The 26766-nt window shown below is 41.1% G+C and overlaps 1 protein-coding gene across 2 annotated transcripts; it reads left to right on the forward strand.

Moving 5' to 3' along the window:
- The first annotated feature begins 11957 nt into the window (after positions 1–11957).
- Positions 11958–16170, forward strand: LOC110283728 (class I histocompatibility antigen, Gogo-B*0101 alpha chain-like). Of its 2 annotated transcripts, none has more exons than XM_085833174.1 (6): positions 11958–12825; positions 13065–13334; positions 13706–13846; positions 14418–14693; positions 14819–14921; positions 15763–16170. In XM_085833174.1, exons 1-5 carry the CDS (start codon positions 12753–12755, stop codon positions 14917–14919), a joined length of 861 nt encoding a protein of 286 aa, XP_085689300.1. In that variant the 5' UTR covers positions 11958–12752; the 3' UTR covers positions 14920–14921; positions 15763–16170. The 2 variants fall into 2 exon arrangements, with proteins under 2 accessions (XP_085689300.1, XP_021004841.2); XM_021149182.2 differs by having other exon boundaries at positions 11961–12825; positions 13571–13846.
- The last annotated feature ends 10596 nt before the right edge of the window (positions 16171–26766 follow it).

Raw genomic sequence — 26766 nt, forward strand, 5'->3', positions numbered from 1 at the left:
CTTCATTCTATTTGAAGAGTGGAGACAGAGACTCTGCTATTATGTGTTCATTTCATAATCTTGAAAGGAGGAGCCTAATTGATTTGTCTTAAGAATTCCCAAAGGTAGTAATAGAGAATATTTGGTTGGGTCATGGAAAAATGAATGCCTAGAAGAGAATTCTCTGGGGCCCTGCCTCTACAGCTAAGATCCAGCTCTGGAACCTGGAATCCTAGAGAAAAAGTTATTTACCCTGATATTATCCCCCTCATTCTGGCCACAATATCCTCTGAGTCTAGGCCAGAAGTCACTGAGTCAGGAAGCTTCAATCATTGAGTTATCTGGTTATCTACAGAGTCTCACAAATTGTTTACGAATATTTGTGTGGCTTATAGCAATCCACATTCACAAAGTTGGGAATTGAAATTTCTGAGACATTCCATCTAATAAACACATGAATAATGATGTTTACAAAAGGTAACAACTAATTTCCAAAATCTAATGATATGGCGACAATAATAGATGTTGACATTTCTGCCTGTCCTTGTCCTCATTTTTCCCACTAGAGATCCTTCTATACTAATTCTTTTTAACCTTTTAATTTTATGTGTAGTTTGAAAATGAAACTTCACAGAAATGTACAAGTAGAATATTGTTAGACTCACTTTTTTTATTCATGTGTATGATTGCGTGTCTATGTATGTGTGAATATTGGGAATTAGAGTTGTCAGTGGAGGCCAGAAGAGAAACTCTGGAGGAGAATGCACAGGAGGTTGTGAGCTCCTAGACTTCAGACTCTGAGTCTGATCCTCTGTACAGTATAACCATCTCTCCAGCTACAGGGGGAATGTGTCTATAAACACCTTCAGATCATCTTGTTCTTTTTGAGTCTCACCAGGACTTCACATGCCTCTTCATTCTGAGTGCTGAGATTAAAAGCATTGGTCACAGATGACTAGCGATTAAGGGCACTGACTGCTCTTCCGTAGGTCCTGAGTTCAATTCCCAACAATCACATGGTGGCTCACAACCAACTGTAATGGGATCAGATGACCTCTTCTGGTGTGTCTTAAGATAGCTACAATTTACTCATACAAATTAATTAATTAATTAATTTAAAAAAAAAAAAACATTGGTCACTACCCAAGTTAAATGGAGATTTTGACCTCTGATATGTCACTAGGCTGACACAGGTGCTACCTACAGTCTGCAATGTGAAACATCATTGAATTCGTAGAGTGCTGTATCCATGCCCTTGGGTGAGACTTGTTCACAGGGTGGATGTTGTGGATTTTACCAGTTCGTGGAATAGCTTTAAAACCTACTGTCTGAATGCTTTTACTGTGGGCAAGGGACACATTTACTCACTTGTGAATGGTATCTATAAAACCTAGGAAGTATAGCTGTGATAGAAGCCAGTGCTGCTGCATTGTAGCTGCTTTGCCTACCTGTGGAAAACCCATACAGGACCTAATCAAAGCCAAAAGGAGATGGAGGAGATATGTGGAGGATAAGCTGAATCATGCACTCCTGGGACTTCAACCTTCAGGGTCTCAGGGGGACCACTGCTACCATGCTTACCAGAAGCCTGATTATAGCTCCCTCATTTCTGACCAATGGAAAGAAAACATCCTGTTAGTGGCCAGAGAGACAATATGGTCAATGAGAGTCATTAGGAATCTGCTGCTCCTTATACCATAGAAGTTTCCATTACTGTGACCCAAGGTAGGCAAAGAGATAGATGAAACAGTGGATATAACCAACTGTCCTTCTGGTATGTAAATACCTCATGGACAATGAATTGGAAGCAGTGAAGACATTGAGACCTCAGCCTTCCTCCTGGGACCACAGGCAGGTTTACTAGCTTGAAGAGGGTTAAGACTCAAAGCTAAGCCGGGCAGTGGTTGTACATGCCTTTAGTCCCAGCACTTGGGAGTCAGAGGCAGACAGATTTCTGAGTTCTACGCCAGCCTGGTCTACAGAGTGAGTTCCAGGACAGCCAGGACTACACAGAGAAACCCTGTCTCGAATAAGAGCTAGAATAAGGGGTGGAGAAAGAGCTAACAATCAGGTAAAGCCAGGAGACTTTGGTTAGGTGACAATGGATTAGGTATGACATGTGGTACAACTTCTCAGACCAATTCCCTTCAGATGCAACACTCAGTCTTTAGTCGGTTCTAGGTCAGAGCCATCTTCTATAGGAAGTGGAGGACATGGAGCATAGTAGTCCGCAAAATGAGTGATGAGTAGAGATTGACTGCAGACAGTTCCCAGTTCATTTCACAAGATTGGCATCAGGGAGGCTGCTTGCCTTTCATAGGCTTCTTTACAGAAGTGACAGGGACAGGCAAGAGGGTAATGGAAAGATAAACTCCTGGGTGCTGCACATCTGGAATCCTGTTTCCCACCCAGACCCACCTCTGTGGACTGGTATCCTGGAAACAGTGTCTGGGGACATGATGCTTAGTGTAAATGCTTGTGGTGGTCCTGTTGACAACATTTTTTGAGTCCAGCTGAGGGATTATAAGCCAGCAATTCTAATCATTCATGGCAGGATCTCTACACACTTAGAATGTGAAGGGACCTCAATGTAATTCTCCTTATGTGGATTTTATCAAACCATACTGACCATGACTTGAACTGAGAGCTTTGAGACATTTGGCTTATTGAAGACTTATAAGGCTTATAAGAATGATGATTTAAAAGAGAATTAAGTATTTTTCAAGGCATAATTATGGTGGATACAATATACCTTTTTTTTTTTTGATGCTTACATTCTGACAAGAACCTTTATCTTTTCCATCAGTTAATGGGTCGTTTCTTCTTCTAAAACAGCTCTTTATTTTTAAGAAAATTCAACTTAACAGATATATGTAGGCTATATATAATTTTATGTCTTTGTGTGTGTGTGTGTGTCTGTCTGTCTGTCTGTCTCTATCTCTATGTGTATGTGTGCATCTGTTTGTCCCTGTCTCTCAGTCTCTGTCTATTTCTCTGTCCCTGACTCTATTATGTTTATGAGTGTCTCAGGGGGGCTGTAACAGAATATACAGTTGCCTGTATAAGACAAAGAGTCACCATAAATACTGGAAGTGTAATTAAAGAAGGTTGTGACTGACAAGTCTATGCTAGAAATCAAGTTCTGGTCCTTTGCAAAAATAGCAAGTGCTTTTCATTGCTGAGTCATCTCAGCAGCCACAGGAGAATGAATTTATTAGTATTAAATAATTGTAATAAAAAGTTATTTTAATATTTTCAATTAGGTATTTTCTTCAATTACACTTCAAATGCTATCCCAAAAGTCCCCCATACCCTCCCCACCACTCCCCTACCCACCCACTCCCACTTTTTGGCCCTGGCATTCCCCTGTACTGAGGCATATAAAGTTTGCAAGACCGAGGGGCCTCTCTTTCCACTGATGGCCGACTAGGCCATCTTCTGGTACATATGCAGCTAGAGACACAAGCTCCGGGGGTAATGGTTAGTTCATATTGTTGTTCCACCTATAGGGTTGCAGACCCCTTTAGCTCCTTGGGTACTTTCTCTAGCTCCTCCATTTGGGGCCCTGTGAACCATCCAATAGCTGACTGTGAGCATCCACTTCTGTGTTTGCCAGGCGCCGGCATAGCCTCACAAGAGACAGCTATATCAGGGTTCTTTCATCAAAATCTTGCTGGTGTATGCAATGATGACAGCATTTGGAGGCTGATTATGGGATGGATCCCCGGGTATGGCAGTCTCTAGATGGTCCATGCTTTCTTCTCAGCTCCAAACTTTGTCTCTGTAACTCCTTCCATGGGTGTTTTGTTCCCAATTCAAAGAAGAGGCAAAGTGTCCACACTTTGGTCTTTGTTCTTCTTGAAATAATTTTTAAATATTTTATAAGATAATTAAATGTTTTTATTAATACCATAGAATATTTTTTGGAGATGAGGTATAGTTATATAACCTGTCCTGGTCTAGGACTTGCTATGTAGATCAAGCTTGTCTGGAACACCAAGATCCCTTTGCTTTTGCCTTCTCAGTGATGAGCTTAATGCAAAACGTATGGGCTAGAGAGAGAGCTCAGCAGGTAAAAGCACTGGCTGGTCTTCCAGGAAAACTGTGTTGGATTCCTAGTATCTACATGGCTGCTCACAACTCTCTATGACTCCAGTCTACTGGGACCCCAAACCCTTTTCTGGAAAGCTTGGGGTACAGAGACATGCATAATGACAAAATACTCATGCACACAAAGTCATTAAAACTTAGTGATAAATGGCAGGATCCACTCCACGGGACCCATTGTTGAGTTTGCCTTTGATACATTACTAAATTTGTACATGAGGCACTTCTGTAAGGTTATTTTTTCCCTGTGAACTTGCAACGTCATTGAATCATTAGATTTCTGCTGCATCTACACCCATAGGAGAGCATTGTATATACAGTATGTATTGTGTCCATAGTGTTACTTTTAAAGGATGCCATGGTTTGCCTAAGATCTTAAATGTTTTAATATTCACACATTTAAATTAAAATTATCACGAAAATCAGTTGTAAATTTTAAACAACCAGTTTTATAGGTCTGCCCTTACTCTGAATAATGACATAAAGACCTTTATATATATTAACAACTTTAGGTACAACAATTCTGAGCTATTCTAATCCTGGAATGCTGGACTAGAACTCTTCTCAGCCACGTGGCCTGTTACCTACCATCTTAGCCAAGCTCTTCCCTGCTTCTTTATCTATATCCCCATTTGACACCCCCACACATATCCTCACTCTGGGCCTGAAATTTCAGCCTTTTCCTCTACAGCCAAGTTATTGCATGTTCTAAGAGTACTATCCATGAAGAACATGAAGGAAAATATTTTATAAATACTGAGTCGGGTAATACTTCTAATAGTGACAATACCAAAGTCTGGACTACAGCCAGGTATCTGGGTACAGAAATCTGAATTTGAAAACAGTGCACAAAATCATCTTCCAACAGTCAATATCACCACAAATTTTCCATAAAATATCTTAAATGTAATTAATTATAAATTTATTGTGAAGAATTCAAGTGTACAAAATTACAAGTATTCCTTTGAGGGCTGAGATGTTATTCCTGTTTTAGCTGACTAGAGAGGGATTGGTGGGCAATGGATTGATTTACATTGTACATTAGAGGGACCTGAGAATATATTCATTAATTATATTCCAAAGAAGTCCAGGAAGAGGAGAACATAAAGCTTTGAATGGCATTGGCAGTGGCGTGCTCTATTTTATAGAAGTCCTCATTTTAATGATTTTCTTTGTGTGTAGTTTCCTGCTACACTATTCAGACCTGGTGGACAGGAGTTCAGAACTGATAGCATACCTGAATGTTGCGAGGTTAGCATGATCCTCCATTCCTGTCATTCCCAGTGTAAACAATTCTAATGTTTTCCCATTGATTCTTTTACATGGTAATGGATTCCATAAAATGGAGGTTAATGCTGTTCAAAAAAACTCTTCAATATCTTTTTTTTTAAATGAAAAAATGTTGTTTAAATTGTACTTACAAAAGTTATATTTTGGAACAGCACATGGTTATTTCATGCCTCTAATCCAGTACTTTAAAAGAAGAGACATAAATACCAAGAGATCATAACCAGGAGAAGCTACATAAGATCCTATGTCAATACAACAATAACCACAACTCAATAATAACCAGAACAAAAATGCACACTGTAAGTGGACACTTAAAACCTGACTATGTAACTTGCCAAATTCCTGCCATTTATTTTAGACATGGATAAGTGGAAATACTTTACAACTTCAAAGAAGGCTTCTGTATCACTGAACACACCTGTAATGCTAGCACATGAAAGGTATAGTTAGGAAAATCAGAAGTTCAAGGATCAGTGAACAGTGATATGGGAAGACACACATGCACAGCCTGCAAGACCCTCCGTAGAATGACCTGGGGCAAATTAGGTAACTGCCATCAGAAGAGGTAAGAGACAGCCAGAAGTCTCCAGTTTATGAATGAAGGAAAATTTTAAAAATGAAGAATATGAAAGCCGTAGGAGGGAGACTCCTACTTTCTATATTTAACTCTGAAACTCATGTAAAAATTCGAAAGATGAAACTGGAGAAACTGAGGGAGTCTCAGAACTGGCTTGTTTCTCTTTCAAATATGACCACATTGAAAAAATTATTTTTCCTGCATTTTACTTTAGTTGTCTCTTTCATTGTATTTTGTTTGCTTGTTTGTTTGTTTTTTGTCTTGTTTTGTTTTGTATTTGCAGAGCTCATTACAGTTGTTAGAAACCAGGCTTTGACACTAAACCTTCTGATGATAGTACCACACTTAAGTTGTATGTGCTCAAGGGTCCAGGACTTTGGGGACCATCAAAGACACACTCCTGTTGCTGTCAGGAACAAGAGACATCCTGAGAAGAAAGACCACAGAATCATATTCAGTACTGAAGATGGGCATCGTACCATGTAGATACAGAAAACAAAAACAGAGGAGGAAGAGATGCCTACTTCCTAAGTATGGAGGACAACATAACAGATAAGGATAGCCCAGTAAAATCTGAAGTGGGAAGATCTCTACAACTTCAGTAATAGCTGTCTAAATCAGACAGAAAATCAGAATAATCTAAATCAGAAATTACCTACAAACATCTTAAATATATTAGTAAAGTTAAGTAGGAAATTACACAAACCAGAAAAAAAGGCAATGCTCATTTCATAAATGGAGATGAGTATGTCCATAAAGTGAGAAGTAATGGCTGGAGGCCTGTTTAAGAAAAAGAGCTCCAGAATACTGCTATAGGTTTCCAGGAAGGATTACTTGGGAGATCTCAGGGTTAGACAGATGGCCCAGTGATTTTTTAAAAAGCCCTGACTGCTGTTCCAGGAGACTAGCCTTCAATTTCTAACACATGCACAACATACAACTATTGCATTACAAACACAGGACATCTGAACCTATTTGCTGATCTCCACAGCCACCAGATACCATCATGGTGCTTAGACATACATGCAGGGAAAAAAGTCATACACATAATAAAAATGAATAGTATTTATTAATTAATGTAAGAGAAAGGGAAGGGAGCAAAAGATACAAACATTGAAAATAACCACAACAGGAGAGATTATGGAAAATAGTCTCCCTTAAGGACTCAGACAGATCAAGGACCAAAGCCAATTTTCTGATACTCCTGTTTAGCTAGTCTATTGTTATCTACCTATTGACACTAACCATATTTGCTAAGCCTGTAGTAGCACAGCAAGTTCAAGATCTCTATTGTTTCCCACAATGTGCATGTCTGAAATGCAACTCAAGAATGAATGGGACCCAGAGGTCCAGGAGGCCAGCCTCAGAAGAAAGGGAATAGAAATAACACAATTCATAGGAGCCTGAAACCAACATGCAATGGGACCCTGCCCCTCTTGGCACCTGAGAAAGTTCACTAGACTGGGGGGTGAACAGGGAGCACATTCCTTAATGATGAAGGAAGCCAGACACAGGGAGACTAAAGTGAAAGCCTGGAGTTGCTGGAAGGGACAGGGCCAAGGCTAGGCTTCCCTTGTCTGTGGTGATGCTGCACAGCATCCTTGTGGCTTCAGAATGAGATTCTTTCTCTCAGTACCAATACTCACTTGCCAGAGTCAGAGAGCAGGCCAGCATGACTACCAGCAGCAAGAGGAGGACTGCAGGTAACAAAGTCTTCCTCCTACATGATGGTACAGATTTAGTCCAGAATGATTTCATTCACAAAACATTTCTGAACTCCTGGAAGAAGCTGATTGACTTTGCTTAAAGTACCCAGTGGGACATACAGAGACATGAAAGGTCATGAAAAGATTTACTATAGGGGACAAATTTCTAGAGCCTTGCTTCCTTACTGCAGATTCAGCTCTGGTGCCTGATATCCTAGGAGCAGTGTTTTGACACAAGTTTCTTACCCTGGTCCCTGTACCTGTCCTGTTGACAGCATCCATCTAACTCCTAATCCAGATTCTGATCTGGCTGACAGAATCAAGGAAGGAAAAAGAAAACAAAGTCCTACAAAACTCCCTGGTATGATCATCCTCTTGCTGATCCGGGGTTTCCTTGCCTAATCATGTCATAGTCTTAAACTGGTGTGGTGAGGCATCTCTGATGGTTTTTACACAAAATTTCTTCCGTGTCTCTCTATGACGCGACTTTGACATTCCAAAGACCTTCAAGACACAAACATGCAGCCCAATACCCTGTACATTCATTGGGAACATTGTAAAATTATCAACCACCCATGATATGGCAACCATTTAATGTCTCAGAGATTAAGGACCCAGGCTTTCTTACCCTTATCCATTTCTTTGGTCCTATGTAGTTGCAGCATCCTTTGCCCAATTCTGTGTTCACAGGGGCATCTTCTATTAGGTCTGATCATACCTTGATGCCACAGTTTACATTTGTGGCAAGGGGTAGCTTCCCTAGCTCTGAAGCTATTGCAGGGCAGGGTGTGAAATGGAAAGCAATGGTCTTACAGAATGAGAAAGACTTCCTGTACCTCAGTTGCTCCTTCCCTGCACAATACAATTGGTGTAAGGACAGCTGTTACTTACATTAAATCTTTTTTGACAGAGGCTTGTTGTTGGGTCCCAGATATAGAGGAGGCTCTGGGACTTTCTGGAGGAATGTCTCCAGGACAGCCCACAGCACTGAGCCCTCCCTACACTAACATGTGTCTGCTTCCCAGCATCTCTTTCTCTCTCAGCAGAGGCTGGCTTAGAAATATCCATCACTGACTAAACCTTTCTTTTCACTGAACTACAACATCACACTTCTTTATTGAAGATACACATGTGTCTAGTGTTTTGATATTTCTTACCATGGTAGGTGGTTGATTCCTGTATTAAGCATGAGTAAAGCCTTATACAGAAAATGAAGTGTGATTTCCTGGTAGGACCTTTGTTCTCTGTGTGGAATACAGTGCCTGCTGTGACAAAAAGCAGCCAGGTAGAACCAAATGTATCACAAATTGAAAAGGGTTATATGTGCTGGGGAGACAGACAGCCCTGTGGGATATAAAATCTGAATGCACTCTCACCTGGTTGCTGGTTGCAGCCTTGATGACATTGGGAATCCTTCCTGGGTTCCCAGATGTCTACTGCACCCCTGAGCAATCCTTCACAGTTTGACACCACAGAAGTTAGTGGTCCCACCACTAGGCACACCCCATGAGTCAAGACTCAGATGCTGCTCACACTCTAGACATGCCTTTGGCAGTCCCATTTTGAAACATGACCTGACCTCTGTAAGGATCTTCCTGCCATCTAGGGACCACACTCTTGGAAACCCGTGTCAATAGTCTGTGCAGACTCTGGGCCTGACAGATTTCTACCACACTGAATTCTACATGGTCTGATTTAAAGCTTCTTCCATCCTGTGTATCTGATTCTGCCAGGTTTCAGCATATATTCCAATGCTCTGACTGTCCTGAGAGTGTGGTTACTGGAGAGACTGGGGCTAACAAACCACCAGCTCAGTAGAGGTCTTTGTTTGGGAGAAGGGAGATGGTTTTCCACTATTTCTCCTGGTGTGGCTGCTTAAAACTTTTGTCTCCCTTGCTCTGTCTTTCCTGACTTAAAATATCTGGTTCTATTCCCTAAGCAGGAAATCCTGAATTATATAAGAATGGAGAAAACTAGCTAACTTTGTGCAAGTGCCCATTTTCTTTGCTCTCAATCATGGATGTGACCAACCACCTCAAGCTTCCTCCCTTGACTTCCCCACAACGACAAACTATAACTAGGACTTTAAGCCAAATAAATCCTTTGTCCCTTAAAATATATATATATCTGTTTCTGAGTGCACAATGAAATTTTTCAGGGGCCTTCTGTCTTTGCCACAGCTCTGGTCACTTCTCTTCAGTGAGGGTGCTCGCCCACAGTCCCCCCTTACGAAATCTGGACTTTTCCCTTTTACTACTTTATATGATTTCCTTTAATACTTTGCTGATAAGGTACATTATTCTTACCATCACTCACTGTGTCTGATAGTTTTTATCCAAGTCACACTCACTTATTCCTGGCAAATTTTTCATGTGTTCCTGAGTGTCCCGGCCCCATCCAGCTCTGTTTCATCCTTCTACAGACAGTGAGACCTGTACTTAATACTGCACATGAGGGAGGTGTCACTCTCCTGTTCTCAGAACAGGAAAGAAGAAAAAAAAAAGGTCAGTGACTGCTGCCTACCCACCAAGTTCATCTGCAGGATCCTAACATGAGGGGGAGGCTTAAGTTCAGGAAAGGAGGCCTCTTCGCTCATCTGCTCTATATCATTTCCTGTATTTCTTTGCAAATAAGCTAGAGATTTCTGGACATCACTCACCTTCTCTGAAAGCTGTTGACTAACTTTCCCCACTTTATTCTCTGGACAGTCCATCAGAGTGACTCTGTCTTCCCCTTTATCATGGATTTCTTCTAGCTCATGAAAACCTTGAACTCCTCTGCTTCCCAATGACAGGAATTACAAGCCCGCACCACCATGCCCTGCTATATTAGAAGAATTCTGTTAGAGAATATTTTAATATTAAATAATATTTTACACTGTCTTAGGTTTTCTATTGCTGTGAAGACATACTGTAATAGCCTCATGTTCATGAATTCCATGTCAATTTAACAGAATCAAAGGGAAATAAGGGTTCCATAGATTTACGTAATTAACTATAACCTAGCTCTCAACAATGGACTAGCCACAGCTTTTAGATCAGTGGTTCTAAACATGCAGGTTGCTACCTCCTTAGCAAACCTCTGTATCCAAAGTTTACTTACATTGCAATTAAAATATAAGTGATAGTTATGAAGTGGCAAAAAAAGCATGTTGAAGGTTGGGGGTCACCACAACATAAGGAACTGTATTAAAGGGTTCCAGAACAGGAAGATTGAGAACCACTGCCTCAGACTACCCACTGACTAACGTTTGAAAGCAGCAGTAGGAAAGGCATTAATAAGAGTTCAGAAAACAAAAGAGGTGATCACTAGGGAACAATTCAATCTGTTCCAAGACTCCCAAAAGGAAAACCTCACCTCTAGGCAACTTGTTAGATTGCAGAAGGCTGCAAACTGACATCTCAGAGCAGCATTCTGGGCCCTGGGCCCTGGGCCCAGAGCCTCTGACCAGGACTGAATTGTGACCAGCCATGTCTGAACTCAGAGTCACAGCACTGGAAGTGACATGAAAAGACGTTCTTGCAAACTTCCTAGAACTGTAGAGCAGCCAGTCTAGATTCTCTTCATTTACAGGTAGTGGATCTCATTCCAGTTAGCTGAATAAAGGATCTGCCTAAGGAACATTCTCCAAAATGTTGATCCTCCATCTGTTGCCATACAGGGCTGGTGAAGCTCTTCTTCCTGCCCAGTCTGAACTCCTTTGCAATATAGTTAGAAATGTATTGTTCCTCCCACAACATAAATAATATCTAAGCTCCCAAGATAGCATTAGTGATTTTTAGTACTTGAATACATCACAGTCAACTTAAGGGCTTCTTAGTACTTCCAAAGCTCTCTGTGAAAACTATTTGGCCATATTAATGACTAACTTTTGAACAATTTGTACATAAAGGACTTAGACAATGAACATCATACTTTAGAATAACATTCATTAACCTAGCATCCATTCAGTGTGAGAGGTTTCCTATGGATGTGAATGCAGCCATAAAGAAGAGTTCAGTGATGTTTTATGTCTTCAGTGTGAACAACCTTGTGCCCATTTAGGGACATATCAATGAGTAAAGATTACAATTAGCCCACATGGTTGGCAAATTCCTTTTATTCCTGAGCACTTTGGAGCCAGTAGCAGATTAATGTCTGAGTGCTCGGTCAGCCTGGTCTACATAGCCACTTCCAGTCCTGCCAGGCTACATCCTGAGATGCAGTTTCAAGAGAAACTAAAGAAAACTAACATGAAGGGCCCTTGCTATTCTTACTCTTGCTACGCTTGATATACCAGAGTTGTTTTTCCAGCACCTGAGTCTAGCAGTTCATACATTTCTTAACTCCAGATGCAGGGTTTCTGACTACCTCTTCTGGAATCTATGGGTACCTGTACCTTGCATACACACAGAGACACACAAGAATACATACAAATAAAACTGAGTCTTAAAATTGTTTCTCTGAAAATATATCTGTGCAACTACATTTTTCTCTGTTCCAAATATGTTCTAAAAAGTGCTAAAAGGACGACACAAAATTCTATGATTTGTGGTGTGGACAATGAAAATAAGGAGTTCCAGAAATTTTCAATATCCAAAATGATCTTCGGAAGGCATCATTCTATTTTGGAAAATTGTTCTTTCTCTTTTCATTCAGCTTATATAATTAGTTATCAATATGTGCATTGAATCAAAACTCTCAAGACCTCCAGTTCCTACCGTGATAGTTATGGATTAATATAATCCACACAAGCACAGTCACCACAGAAAGCTTCACAGTGTCTCAGCACATAGAGAGATTTCTAAAATTGAAATGTTTGACGATTGCTGACTTACATGCCTCTGGGCTAGGATACAAGGATGATGTAACTTGGACTAGAGGACAGACTCATACTTAAACACTGATGCCAGAATACAAAGCTGTACAACTGGTGCCAGGTGGAGAAGCAGTACCCTAGAAATCTCCCACACCCAGGAATCGATCTCTCCAAGACCCACCCCATCAGGTCTACGTCACTACCTTTGGGAAATCTACGAGAAGCCAATCAGCATCAGCCACACCAGGTTTATAAAGTGAAGAGATATCAGGACCGATTGAGAGGATCAGAGAGGATGAGGAACCCTGGATACTTTGCCGTCCTTTGCCTCCTATTGGTAACCATAGACCTGCCCCAGTATTTTGCAGGTAGGTGCCAGGTATGGAGGGAACTGGCCTTTTAGGGAGCAGGACACAGCACTTGAAATCCTCATCTCTGTACTTTCTTCCTTGAATGACCAGACCCTCCCTGATCCCCTAGCTGGATCACCCCTGACCCTCTCCTGCATCTCAGGTCCACAGACACACCACCACCCATGGTCTGCTCCCTACTAACCTACTCTGGGTTCAGGCTGAAGGGTCATGTTCTCAATGTGCACCACCCACAGGCTCACACTGGCTGAAGACTTTCAAGACTGTAATTATAGAGCCTGGCATATTGGAGGGCCGGTTCATCCAGGTCAGCTATGTAGACTCCATACAGTTTCAGGGATTCGACAGCAAATCAGAGACTGCAGGGATGCAACCTCGGGCTGCTTGGATGAAGCAGGAGCCACCTGAATATTGGAAGAATGAGACAGAACTTGCCCTGAGCGCTTCACTGACAGCAAGACGAACTCTTATATACATGGTGACTGAAAATAATAACGAGAAGAATGGTAAGTCATCTCAGGACTGAGGTCATAAGTCCTCAGTGACCTCGCGGTCTGGCCCAATAAGCTCCACTCTAGGTCCTCCAGTAAGAGATTCAGCCCTAGTCAAAGGGAACCCTGTGATTTTAGACCCCAGAGAACTACAGACTGTTAACTGAGAAGGGGTTTAGTTGGGGAAAAAGTGTCCCTGGGAGGGAGGAAGAAGCCTTAAAGTGACTAGAGTCTGAATGGGGGTGGGGCAGACTATCACACCCTGCAGGAAGTGTTTGGCTGCAATGTGGCACATGATGGGAGCTTCCTTGGTGGTCACTTCGGGCTCACCTACTATGGCTATGATTACATCATCCTGAATGAGGACCTGAACTCTTGGACTACAGAGGGAAAAGTAGGTGGAAAATTTACTCCAGACCGGAAGCAAGGAAGCTGGACAGACAGTTGGAGGACTTACCTGCAAGGGGAGTGCATAGAAAGGCTTCTTAGATGCCTGGACCTTGGAAAGGAAACCTTGCTGCGCTCTGGTAAGAGACACCCTTGCCAACCCCTTCTGCTTTCTTAGATTGGAGCTCTTGAATCCCTGAGGCCTCCTCCTCAGCAGGGAGCAGCTGGAATGCTTACACTGTCTTGCATCAAAGGGGAAAGAGAGCTCCTCAGTGTTCTGACTCAACATGAGAGAGGGACTCTCCAGAGGATTCAGCCTTCTCCCAGGACAGTTCAGTGTGTCCATTAAGCAGCAGTTCCCTTCCATCTGCACTGTGTATCATGGCCTCTCTCAGGCCTGATCACTGTCCATGCACAATGACATTTAAAGTCTGACTCCAGGGTTGCTGAGTCCTTAGACCCCTTCCCCAGTCAGAACCAGAAGTCTATTTGTCTAGAGTGAAACCCAGAGTTACCTGCTCTGAGTTGGCTCATGGTTATTGTAAAATATTACAAAGAATAGATCACTCAGAACTTGAGTTTAGGCTTCTGTGTGGACTCTGCTCTGTCCCTCATCCAAGTCTCCCACCCTTTCCAGGGATGGTCCCATGCACACTACTCAGGCCCCCAGAGGAGTGCAAAATACCTGAATTTTCAAATTGTTCCCCTCAGATGCCCCCAGAACACATGTGACCCACAAAGTAACACCTGAAGGGAATGTCACCCTGAGGTGCTGGGCCCTGGGTTTCTACCCATCTGACATCACCCTGACCTGGAAGAGGGATGGGAACAACCACACCCAGGACATGGAGCTGCCAGACACCAGGCCTGCAGGGGATGGAACCTTCCAGAAGTGGGCAGCTGTGGTGGTTCCTTCTGGAGAAGAGCTGAGATACACATGCCATGTGCACCATGAAGGGTTACCTGGGCCACTTACTCTAAAATGGGGTAAGGAGTGGTTGTGAGCACATACTCTGCTGTCAGGAAAACTGTGAGCTCTTTGAAAATAAGAGCAAGATCAGGGATGAGAGCTAGGGTCAGACTCCTCACTCTTCCTTCCTTTCTCTCCTCAGGGCCTCCACAAACCCTCCCCATCATAGCAATTCTCATCGGCCTGGTTCTTGTAGCTTTGGTGGTGGGAACTGTGGTGATTTTTCTGGTACGGAGGAAATGAAGGTAAGAAAGGGGCAGGGTCTGAATATTTGTCTCTCTACAGATCTGCAGACCAAGCTGTAAATGTACCCTGCCTCAGTAGAGGAAAGATGTATCCACTCAGGCACTGGGACTTGTGTGCTGACATTAACTCTATCATAAAGCATAAGGGAAATATAGAAAGGTCCACTGCCCTCTTGATGGAGGAGATTTAGATTGATTGTGATTCCCAGTCAGAGAGAAGTCACAGAGAAGGTCCCTGCTAAGAACAGACCTACAGAAGGCCAGTTAGTCCTCTTTACTTACTATCTTCCATTGTGCATTCTCCTCTGTACCCTGAGATACAGTCAAATTTCTAGAAACTTCCCTCTGGTTTGACCAGGAGATTCTTCCAATCCCACAACATTATTTCTTGCTAAGTCTCTCACTGGATGTGTTCATTCTAGAGGTGGGAAAGAGGTATCTATACTTCAGTTGCCACTAATTAAGTCTGAGTTGTTTGCTGAGACCCTTCCAATTAGGAAGACAGATGCCCATTGTGGGTACTCACACATTTTCTTTCTGGGCCCTGTTGCTGTGGGCCCTCAACAGGTCTTATGCTGTACTGACATAGTCATGGACAGTGCCCAGAGATCTGGTGCATCTCTCCCAGTAAGATAGGAAGTACTCAGGAACCATATTCCTGAGCTGGGTGACTTGCTAGACTGGAATTGTTTTTAGCATGGATGCCTGTTTGGTATAATGGTTTAACAATAACCAATCAGAATTTGTGCTTCATTATTTCCTTCTAATAGTGTGAGATATCTGACTTGGGTGACATCAAAAGCTCCTTACTTTTCTTTCAATGGCTACCATCTGTGTCCAGGTCTCTGTCTCCTGTAAGTACAACATAAGGAAGTGAGTTCAGCCCTGACCTGAGCATGACTCCCCTCCACGCTGACCTGTGTATCTTCTCCAGTCATCTCTCCTGATCCAGGAGAGGCAGGCCTGGGAGACCTCCATGAGAAATTGACTTTTACTTTCCTTTGAGTTGTAAATTTATTTTTCCTCCTTCAACATTAGGATTTTGTTCAATTATTGTGAATTCTAGTCATGGTTTATTTAATGAGTAAACCAAATCAAAGCAAGATTAATAAAATAGTAACTTTGTCTTGAGAATTGAAATCCATTATTTTGGTCTTCTCTGTCTTTTTCCAGGTGCTTTTCTTTCCATTCAACCTTATACCTAAATCTGTTGATTTCTCTTCCTAATAAACTTGAATTTTGATTCATACTTGTTGTCTTAAATTTTTTTCTTTCCAAGTGAAGAATCTCATCTTCATTTAAGTAGAGGTTTCTTGTAAATGATGCTTTTACTTCCTCAGATGATGAGATGAGAGCTGGATGCAAGCTGGACAAATACATGGTTTGGACTGGGCCCAGAGCGTGTCCTATTTTCTAATGATTGCTAGACTAGCCCTGAAAGCTTCATGCCTCCACATAATCTAATCTTCCAAGCTGACTGATTCAATCAGGCTTTTCTCAGCTTCTGACTGAATTGCTTTGTTGGCCTCATACTAAGTTTGGCAATCTTTTCTGATCTTCTGGCTCCATCTCATTCTCAGCGTAGTTCTATCTTCACTTGTATCTTGTATGTTCTCTCTGTAATCCTTACTTTGTAAAACTGTCCTGGTAAAACTGCAGTACTCATACCACATACCACAGCACACTTTGTCTCGTGATGCTGTTCTATGAGAGTTAGGCATATCCTATTTCTGACTTGTTCTATCAGATCTTTCTCTAATTCATCATTTTATCTGGCCCTCAATTAGATGCTGCTTTCAAACATGGTTACTTACTTCTACCAACTAAGCTTTACTTCATTGTTGGGTCTGGCACGATTTTCCCAGTCCAATTCCATTAATACTAGTGCAGCAGGAGGCCTGTGATTGAATGAGAAAAATATAGGAAGCAGAAAGAATTGCATGGACAGCAAGCAACTCAGAGGAGAGGAAGAAGCCAAGATGGAAGTGGCCAAACAGGAAGAAAATCCTGATCCTGCATGGTTTTAAATAGCCTCAGGTAGTTATGAATATCATATGGGGATAGAATAATTGGAAAAACATGTTTGATCTAGGTGGGGAGCTTGTATCATTATCAATTAGATCTGAAATTATTGTATGTATATCTTGTGAATTGAAAATATATTGATATATAAATCTGTCTTGAAAATTATAAGCTTCTAGAGTTTTGTTTCTACTGGGTTTCTTGGTGTTATAGCAGCTGACTGTGAGGAGGATGGCTGTTGTATGGGGCTGGCATGGCAGCAAGGGAACTCGGGAGCTCCAGCACTGCAGGAGAGTTGGCAGACAGACAGTAGCTGGATGGAGCACAGGAACTTGGAGGTTCTATTGTATATTCCTCAACAGTTACAAGTGAAAAGTATGTACAAAGGGTGTGTCTGCATTCAAGCTGGATTGTATCTTTGGATATGATCCCTTGCCAGAGCAGTCTTGTGGCTGGATTAAAATTCCTCTACAATTTCTAAACAGAAGGTCTTATACATGCACCGTGGAGCAGTGTCTACCCTACATCAAACTGGGTCTGCCACTGTTCCTGCTGATCAGAAGAACTCTCTGAAACAACGTTGGCCAGGTTGCTTGGCTATCACTGAGCTGCTCTTTTGCTTTGCCTGTCACCTCCAACCCTTCCCCTTCACTATCTGAAGACCCACAGAGTGGTTTGTTATATTTTTGCGGTTGTTTTATCTGCATGTATGTTTGCCTCTGTAACACTTGTATACCTTGTGCCCATGGGTCCTCAGGTCCCCTGGAAGTGGTGTCACAGACAGCTGTGGACTGTCATGGAGACATTGGAAACCAAAAGCAAGTTCTCTGGAATAACAACCAGTGCTCTTACCAAATAACAAGTACCAAGTGCTCCTAACAACTATATTTCTGCCCTTTAATTGTGTGTGTGTGTGTTTAATTGTGTGTTTATTTGTGTGTTTGTGTTGTGTATATCTCTTCTTCTGTGTATGTGACTGTGTAAGGGAGATAGAGAGAGTGAAGAGAGAGGCATGGGAGATGAGTGTTTGTGCACAGGAATACAGTGCCCTTGGATGGTAGAAGAAGGCAGTGGAGCCCTAGGAGATGGCATTTCAGAGAGTTGTAAACTAACTTATTAAGCATGCTGAGAACCAAACTCAGATTCTCAGGAACTGCTCTTAACCACTGAACCATCTCTCTGACTCTTTGAGTTAGAACTAGACTACATAGTTTTCTAATACTTACAAAAAAGGAGTGAGAGACACATTGGTTTTATAAGAGAATGATTAGCTTCAGGGAACTAGAAATCACTACAACTTGTGGCCCCGGGGCTCCAAGGGTTGGGCTGCCCCTTGCTCACCCCCCTCCCATCGAGTGGGTCAGAGGCTTGGATGCCCACCCGGGGCTGAGTGGAAAGCGTCTGGCAGCCCTCCCACGTCTGCCTGTCCAGAGCATAGATGGAACTCAGGCGGGGCATTGGTCCTCCCTTCTCCCTCCTTCCTCTAGGCCCCTTTTTAGTGCCTACAACTTGTCATAGATGGGCATCACCAGCTACTCACTTCAGGCTATTCTGCATGACTCTAAGTCTCCAGTTCTGCCTCTCTTTATTTTGTACACATTATTCTGCTTCTTTGTCTCTTCTATCTCTCCATCACATTCTTGCTTATCTAAGTCATACATGGTGCCTGTGGGTATCTCGGTCATCTCAGGAGTGCTATGCCCTGCCTCTGTGTGGCACTAGATAGGGGTTATCTCGGGCTTGGTCTGTCACACAGAACTTAGAATGGTGGTCATGAGGGTCATTTTTGGCATGGGAAGAAGACACAGTTTTAATCTGGATCTCCTGAATTGGGCAGACACACCTTTATCTTGAGCCATACCTTATGCTGGCAGCCCCTGTAAATCACATGGAAGAAGAAATGTTTACTGCTCTTGTCTGCCTCCCCTCCACACTCTGGCTGGAATCCATTCCTTCACTAGCACTAGAGTCTACCTCAGTGTTCTGATTTATAAGGAAGACCAGCTGAGACATCCAGTCTCGTGAACTGAAAGAACATCTACTGGATTCTTGTACTTTCCTTAACTAGACAGTGATTATTGGACAAGTTGGACCACAGCCTGTAAGCCACTCTAATAATTCCTATATCTATATATATATATATATATATGCAAATACTTATACATACATATGCAAAAATACACATACATATATAGAGAGACACATAACATATACAAACATATATTTATTCTGTAAGTTCAGTTTGTATAGAGAACCTAAACTAATATTGTCTTATTTGGGAGATTCAGTGTCTGTAAGCCCTGATCCTAATGGCTTTTGTTCAGAGCAGAGGGTTCTAAGAGAAACTCTATCTTTGTAATATCAGATCCTGGATCTCAGGTGTATCAGGAAAGTGCGGCATGGTCATAGACAGAACTTGCCGAAATGATATAGCCAAAAGGCACACACACACATTCAATCCTGGCTGACACACTTCAGTTAGCAAGGACACTTAGCAAAGAATGGAGTTACAGAGGCCAAATGTAACATTAGTATAGGTAGGCACTTTCCCAGACCTATGGACTGTGATGGACTTGTTTTCACTCTCATTTTGGAAGGTATTAGGGTCTCTGTGCTGGGCTCTTAGGTCAGAATGATGCCTCTTACATAGCATCACTTGTACAAAAATCTGGGCAGGATGTTTTTCCAATATGGCATTGATGGGTGTACTGGCTAGCTTTGTGTCAACTTGACACAGCTGGAGTTATCACAGAGAAAGGAGTTTCAGTTGGGGAAATGCTTCCATGAGATCCAGCTGTAAGGTATTTTCTCAATCAGTGATCAAGGGGGGAGGACCCCTTGTGGGTGGTGCCATCTCTGGGCTGGTAGTCTTGCTTCTATAAGAGAGCAGGCTGAGCAAGCCAGGAGAAACAAGCCAGTAAGTAACATCCCTCCATGGCCTCTGCATCAGCTCCTGCTTCCTGACCTGCTTGAGTTCCAGTCCTGACTTCCTTGGTAATGAACAGCAGTATGGAAGTGTAAACTGAATAAACCCTTTCCTCCCCAACTTGTTTCTTGGTCATGATGTTTGTGCAGGAATAGAAACCCTGACTAAGACAAGAGGGGTGACCTTGTCCTAGTGTACAATATTCATACAATTTCAATGATTTGTACACATGAATAGAAGAGCTAGCCAGGCATGGCTGTATATGGTGCTTAAAATTAATTGGGAGGTTTCTAACCATCTTTGATTATTTAGTTACCAAATAAAAGACACAAAACCTTTAAATTAATAATAAGCCTTAACAGTATTAGAGTTGGAAAGATATCAGCCTTCCATGACATCTTTGTCTACTTCTTTATCAATAACCTTGGGATATGGCTTCCCATGTTCCATCTGAGGCTCTCCTACACAAACTGACTTGCCCTCAATGCCATGTTCTCATGATCTACCCACCTCAAGATGTCTTCCTTCTCCCTTCTCTCTCTCCTTTTTTATTTTTCTTGTCTTCTCTCCACAAACACAAGCTCAGCAACTGAAACAATGCCTACATCTCTTCTGCAGAACTACAGGCTTTCGGTATGTTTATTTAATCTATAGTTTTATAATAAAGAACAAAGTGACAGAGCATCACGTGGTGTATGTGTTGATTCCTTTGTCCCTGAGGATCTATCCATCTGGAGGCAATCAATCTTGGGGTCTAGTATTTAGCATTACAATCCATAGCAAACAACCAAACTTCAAGAGTGGTACCTTAATCCCAGCACTTGGGAGGCAGAAGTAGGGGCAGGTGGATCTCTGTGATTGTGACCCCTTCCTTGTCTAGAGAGCAAGTTCTAGGCCATCCAAAGGTGCATAGTGAGGAGGCATTGATAAAATTAACAAATTAATAAAATAAACTAGAGTAGCTATTCACATGTCAACCATACTTCAATAAAAAATGATTTAAAGGCTGGATTTTATTCTAAAGGAGTCTTAGAAGTTCTTGGTTATAAGAAAAGATCCAGGTTCAAAGTAGATTCCTACTTCATAAGGTGATGCAGACTTCTCCAGAAAAACCATGCCATGTTGCCTGAGCTCCTGGCACACTGTCAATGTTCAGTGTGTTGGTGTCCCTTACATTAGATCACATTTGTCAGGACACAGGGGAGACAGAGTAACTGTGCTTTATTGAATATTCCAGCATCTTTTATAGGCAAGCTGAATAAAGATTTCCCACAACTTCCAATACTCAGCAGCTTCTGTTTCTTAAGCAATAGTTTATCTGGATTCAAGGTGACCCAAACCTCCTTGCAGACTGAGAAATTGGTCAGCAGTCCAAAGCTATTACGGGTTTCCTAGATTAACTAAAGCAAAGTGTCTCATGAGAAAATTATCATGGAGGCTACTTCCTCAGGCATGCAGCTCCCTTGGCAGAAATTAATATTCTCTGCTAAGAAAGTATGCTTTCTCAGTGTCCCAGTGTGCTGGGATTTACAGATATCCTTAAGTCACATCACAGCTACTAGACTGCAGCAGTCACGTCATGCTATTTCTCTATAGCACACAGTGCTCAATATCTGCTGGCCAAACTTACAGAACCCTTAACCAATGAGCCTTTTCTCTAGTCCCAGGCTTCCTCTTCATTTTATTGAAAAAGAATACTTCTGATGAATAACCTAAGAAATTATTGTGAAACAACTTTTTAAAATATTGAACACATATGAAAACAACTTTTATTGCAATGCTATTTCTCAAATTTTCTAATTCACTTTGATTGATAGAATTAGAGAGAATATTTTCTGTCTCTATGGGTGTGGTACTTGTCAATAATAAATCTTCTGCCCTTTGGCTTAGGCAGGGAATAGGAAGTGGGACATCTGGGAGGAAAGGTTAGAGCTAGGAAGGAAATTTGCCTGGAGAAGGTATGAGGAGATGGATGTTTGATACCTGAGCACAGGTAACCAGCCTTGTGGCAGAATATATATTAAAATATATGGGTTATTCTAAGTTTTAATATAGCCAGAGAACAGCCTAGCTATATGGCTAATGTATGTGTAAATTTATTTTCACTCTGAGTTTTATTTCTGAGAGCCTAGGGACTGGGAAGAAGAACTGGGACCTAACTTCCACAGATAAGGGTCATGGGGCCTTTCAAGTGAAAGTCTGAAACAAACAAATTGATAAGCCTAAAATTAAAGTTAAACTTATTCCTAGATATAAGTATCAGTGTTTCTGTGTAAATGTCACAGAGTTCTTTGTCAAAAAAAATAGTTCCACTTTTTGTGTGAGACCCATCTTTTTTGGATAACCATAGTTATCACCCCCAATCAAAGAAGCAAACTTAGACCAACACAGAGAACCATGACTGGGCACAATGCAGAGATCAACAGATCATGGGACGGGACAGTCCCCACTGATATATCAACATTACAGCTCCAGCATCTATGCCTCTGGACAGAAGGAATGGAAAGATTATAAAAACCATAGCAGCAGGAGGTCTGGTGTGAAACATTCTCTCCTATGAATAACTGCATAAGCAAGACAGGAACAACAGCAACAAAACACAAAAAAGTGAAAGAGGGCACTTCTGTGGGGCCCCACCACTAGACAAAGAATTGCAAGCATCTGATGACTGCTGAGCTAGAATTAACCTGAGCCTCTTATTGCTCAGCCAGTGGAGAGTGGTCAGCCCTTAAACCATAGACACACGAGCAACAAAAACAGACTCAGCATGTTGCAGTAAAATACTTGTATGTGTAAGCACATACATTGTTACCTACATAGACATAGGTAACAATGATGATGAAAGAAAGAGAAGCTATGAAGGGGAGATACTTGGAAGGGGTTGGAACGAGAGTAACTGAGAAGGGATAGCATGAGGCAAGAAGACATGATGCAAATCTACTTCAATCAAAATATATCTAAGAAGTAAAATGTACAAGAAGATAAGAATGGATCAATTCGCAATCTTCTACATGATAACTGCCAGTTGTGCCAGCACCATTTGTTGAAAATGCTGTCTTTTTACCACTGGATGGTTTTAGCTCCCTTGTCAAAGATTAAGTGACCATAGATGTGTGGATTCATTTCTGGGTCTTCAATTCTATTCCATTGATCTACCTGTCTGTCACTGTACCAGTACCATGCAGTTTTTATCACAATTGCTCTGTAGTACAGCTTAATGTCAGGCATGGTGATTCCACCAGAGGTTCTTTTATTGTTGAGAATAGTTTTTGCTATCCTAGGTTTTTTGTTTTTCCAGATGAATTTGGAAATTGACCTTTCTATCTCAGTGAAGAATTGAGTTGGAATTTTGATGGGGATTGCATTGAATCTGTAGATTGCTTTAGGCAGGATAGCCATTTTTACTATATTAATCCTGCCAATCCATGAGCACAGGAGATCTTTCCATCTACTGAGATCTGCTTCAATTTCTTTCTTCAGAAACTTGAAGTTCTTATCATACAGATCCCTCACTTCCTTAGTTAGAGTCACACCAAGGTTTTTTTATATTTTTTGTGACTATTGAGAAGGGTGTTATTTCCCTAATTTCTTTCTCAGTCCATTTATCCTTTGTGTAGAGAAAGGCCATTGATTTATTTGAGTTAATTTTAAATCCAGCTACTGCACTGAAGCTGTTTATCAGTTTTAGGAGTTCTCTGGTGGAATTTTTGGGGTCACTTATATATACTATCATATCATCTGAAAATAGTGATATTTTGACTTCTTCCTTTCCAATTTGTATCCCCTTGATGGCCCTTTGTTGTCGAATTGCTCTGGCTAGAATTTCAAGTCCTATATTGAATAGGTAGGGAGAAAGTGGGCATCCTTGTCTAGTCCCTGATTTTAGTAGGATTGCTTCGAGTTTCTCTCCATTTAGTTTGATGTTGGCTACTGGTTTGATGTAGATTGCTTTTATTATTTTTAGGTATGGGCCTTGAATTCCTGATCTTTCCAAGACTTTTATCATGAATGGGTGTTAGATTTTGTCCAATGCTTTCACAGTATCTAACGAGATGATCATGTGGTTTTTGTCTTTGAGTTTGTTTATAGTAGATTATGTTGATGGATTTCCATATATTAAACCATCCCTGCATCCCTGGGATGAAACCTACTTGATCATGTTGGATGATCATTTTGATGTGTTCTTGGATTCAGTTTGCAAGGATTTTATTGAGTATTTTTGCATCGATATTCATAAGGGAATTTGGTCTGAGGTTCTCTTTCTTTGTTAGATCTTTGTGTTGTTTAGGTATCAGAATAATTGTGGCTTCATAGAATGAATTGGGTAGATACCTTCTGTTTCTATTTTATGGAATAGTTTGAGAAGATGTGGAAATAGGTCTTCTTTGAAGTTCTGATAGAACTCTGCACTAAACTCATCTGGTCCTGGACTTTTTTTGGTTGGGAGACTATTGATGACTGCTTCTATTGCTTTAGGGGAAATGTGACTGTTTAGATTGTTAATCTTATCCTGATTTAACATTGGTACCTGGTACCTGTCTAGGAAGTTGTCCATTTCATCCAGGTTTTCTAGTTCTGTTTAGTATAGCCTTTTGTAGTAGGATCTGATGATGTTTTGGATTTCCTGAGGTTCTGTTGTTATGTCTCCTTTTTCATTTTTTATTTTGTTGATTAGGATACTGACCCTGTGCCCTCTATTTAGTCTGGCTAAGGGTTTATCTATCTTGTTGATTTTCTCAAAGAACCAGCTCCTGGTTTGGTTGATTCTTTGAATAGTTCTTTTTGTTTCCACTTGGTTAATTTCACTGCTGAGTTTGATCATTTCCTGCCATCTACTCCTCTTGGGTGAATTTGGGGTGAATTTGCTTCCTTTAGTTCTAGAGCTTCTAGGTGTACTGTCAGGCTGCTAGTGTATGCTCTCTCTAGTTTCTTTTTGGAGGCACTCAGAGCTATGAGTTACCCTCTTAGGACTGCCTTCATTGTGTCCCATAAGTTTGGGTATATTGTGGCTTCATTTTCATTATACTCTAAAAGTCTTTAATTTCTTTCTTTATTTCATCTTTGACCAAGATATCATTGAGAAGAGTGTTGTTCAGTTTCCATGTGAATGTTGGCTTTCTATTATTTATGCTGTTATTGAAGATCAGCCTTAGTCCATGGTGATCACATAGGATGCATGGGATAATTTCAGTATTTTTGTATCTGTTGAGTCCTGTTTTGTGACCAATTATATGGTCAATTTTGGAGGTGGTACCATGTGACGCTGAGAAGAAGGTATATCCTTTTGTTTTAGGATAAAATGTTCTGTAGATATCAATTAAATCCATTTTTCATAACTCCTGTTAGTGTCCATATGTCTCTGTTTAGTTTCTGTTTCCCACATCTGTTTATTGGTGAGAGTGGGGTGTTGAAGTCTCCCACTATTATTGTGTGAGGTGCAATGTGCACTTTGAGCTTACTAAAGTTTCTTTAATAAATGTGGCTGCCCTTGTATTTGGAGCATAGCTATTGAGAATTGAGAGTTCATCTTGGTAGATTTTACATTTGATGAGTATGAAGAGCCCCTCCTTGTCTTTTTTGATAACTTTGGGTTGGAAGTCAATTTTATTCGATATAAGAATGGCTACTCCAGTTTGTTTCTTCAGACCATTTGCTTGGAAAATTGTTTTCCAGCCTTTCACTCTGAAGTAGTGTCTGTCCTTTTCCCTGAGGTGGGTTTCCTGTAAGCAACAAAATGTTGGGTACTGTTTGTGTAGCCAGTCTATGTCTTTAATAAAAAGAATCCATTGATATTAAGAGAAATTACAGAAAAGTAATTGTTGCTTCCTGTTATTTTTGTTGTTAAAGTTGGGATTCTGTTCTTGTGGCTGTCTTCTTTTAGGTTTGTTGAAGGATTACTTTCTTGATTTTTCTAGGGTGTAGTTTCCATCCTTGTATTGGTGTTTTCCCTTTATTATCATTTGAAGGGATGGATTAGTGGAAAGATATTGTGTGAATTTGGTTTTTTTCATGGAATACTTTGGTTTCTCCATCTATGGTAATTGAGAGTTTTGTTGGGTATAGTAGCCTAGGATGGCATTTGTGTTCCCTTAGGGTCTGCATAATATCTGTCCAGGATCTTCTGGCTTTCATAGTCTCTGGTGAGAAGTCTGGTGTAACTCTAATAGGTCTGCCTTTATATGTTACTTGACCTTTTTCCCTTACTGCTTTTAATATTCTATCTTTATTTAGTGCATTTGTTGTTCTGATTATTATGTGTCGGGAGGAATTTCTTTTCTGGCTCTGTCTATTTGGAGTTCTGTAGGCTTCTTGTATGTTCATGGGCATCTCTTTCTTTAGGTTTGGGAAGTTTTCTTCTATAATTTTGTTGAAGATATTTGCTGGCCCTTTAAGATGAGAATCTTCATTCTCATCTACTCCTATTATCTGTAGGTTTGGTCTTCTCATTGTGTCCTGGATTTCCTGGATGTTTTGAGTTAGGATCTTTTTGCATTTTGCATTTTGCATTTTCTTTGATTGTTGTGCCAATGTTCTCTATGGAATCTTCTGCACCTGAGATTCTCTCTTCCATCTCTTGTATTCTGTTGCTGATGCTGGTATCTATGGTTCCAGATTTCTTTCCTAGGGTTTCTATCTCCAGCATTGCCTCACTTTGGGTTTTCTTTATTGTGTCTACTTCCCTTTTTAGGTCTAGTATGGTTTTGTTCAATTCCATCACCTGTTTGGTTGTGTTTTCCTGTTTTTCTTTAAAGACTTATACCTCTTTAGCAGTGTTCTCCTGTATTCCTTTTTTTTTTAATTTTTTTATTAGGTATTTTCCTCGTTTACATTTCCAATGCTATCCCAAAAGTCCCCCATACCCACCTGCCCACTACCCTACCCACCCACTCCCCCTTT

Source organism: Mus caroli, unplaced genomic scaffold, assembly GCF_978045245.1.
Source record: "Mus caroli unplaced genomic scaffold, Mus_caroli_1 scaffold_18, whole genome shotgun sequence".
NCBI classification, from domain to species: Eukaryota; Metazoa; Chordata; class Mammalia; order Rodentia; family Muridae; genus Mus; species Mus caroli.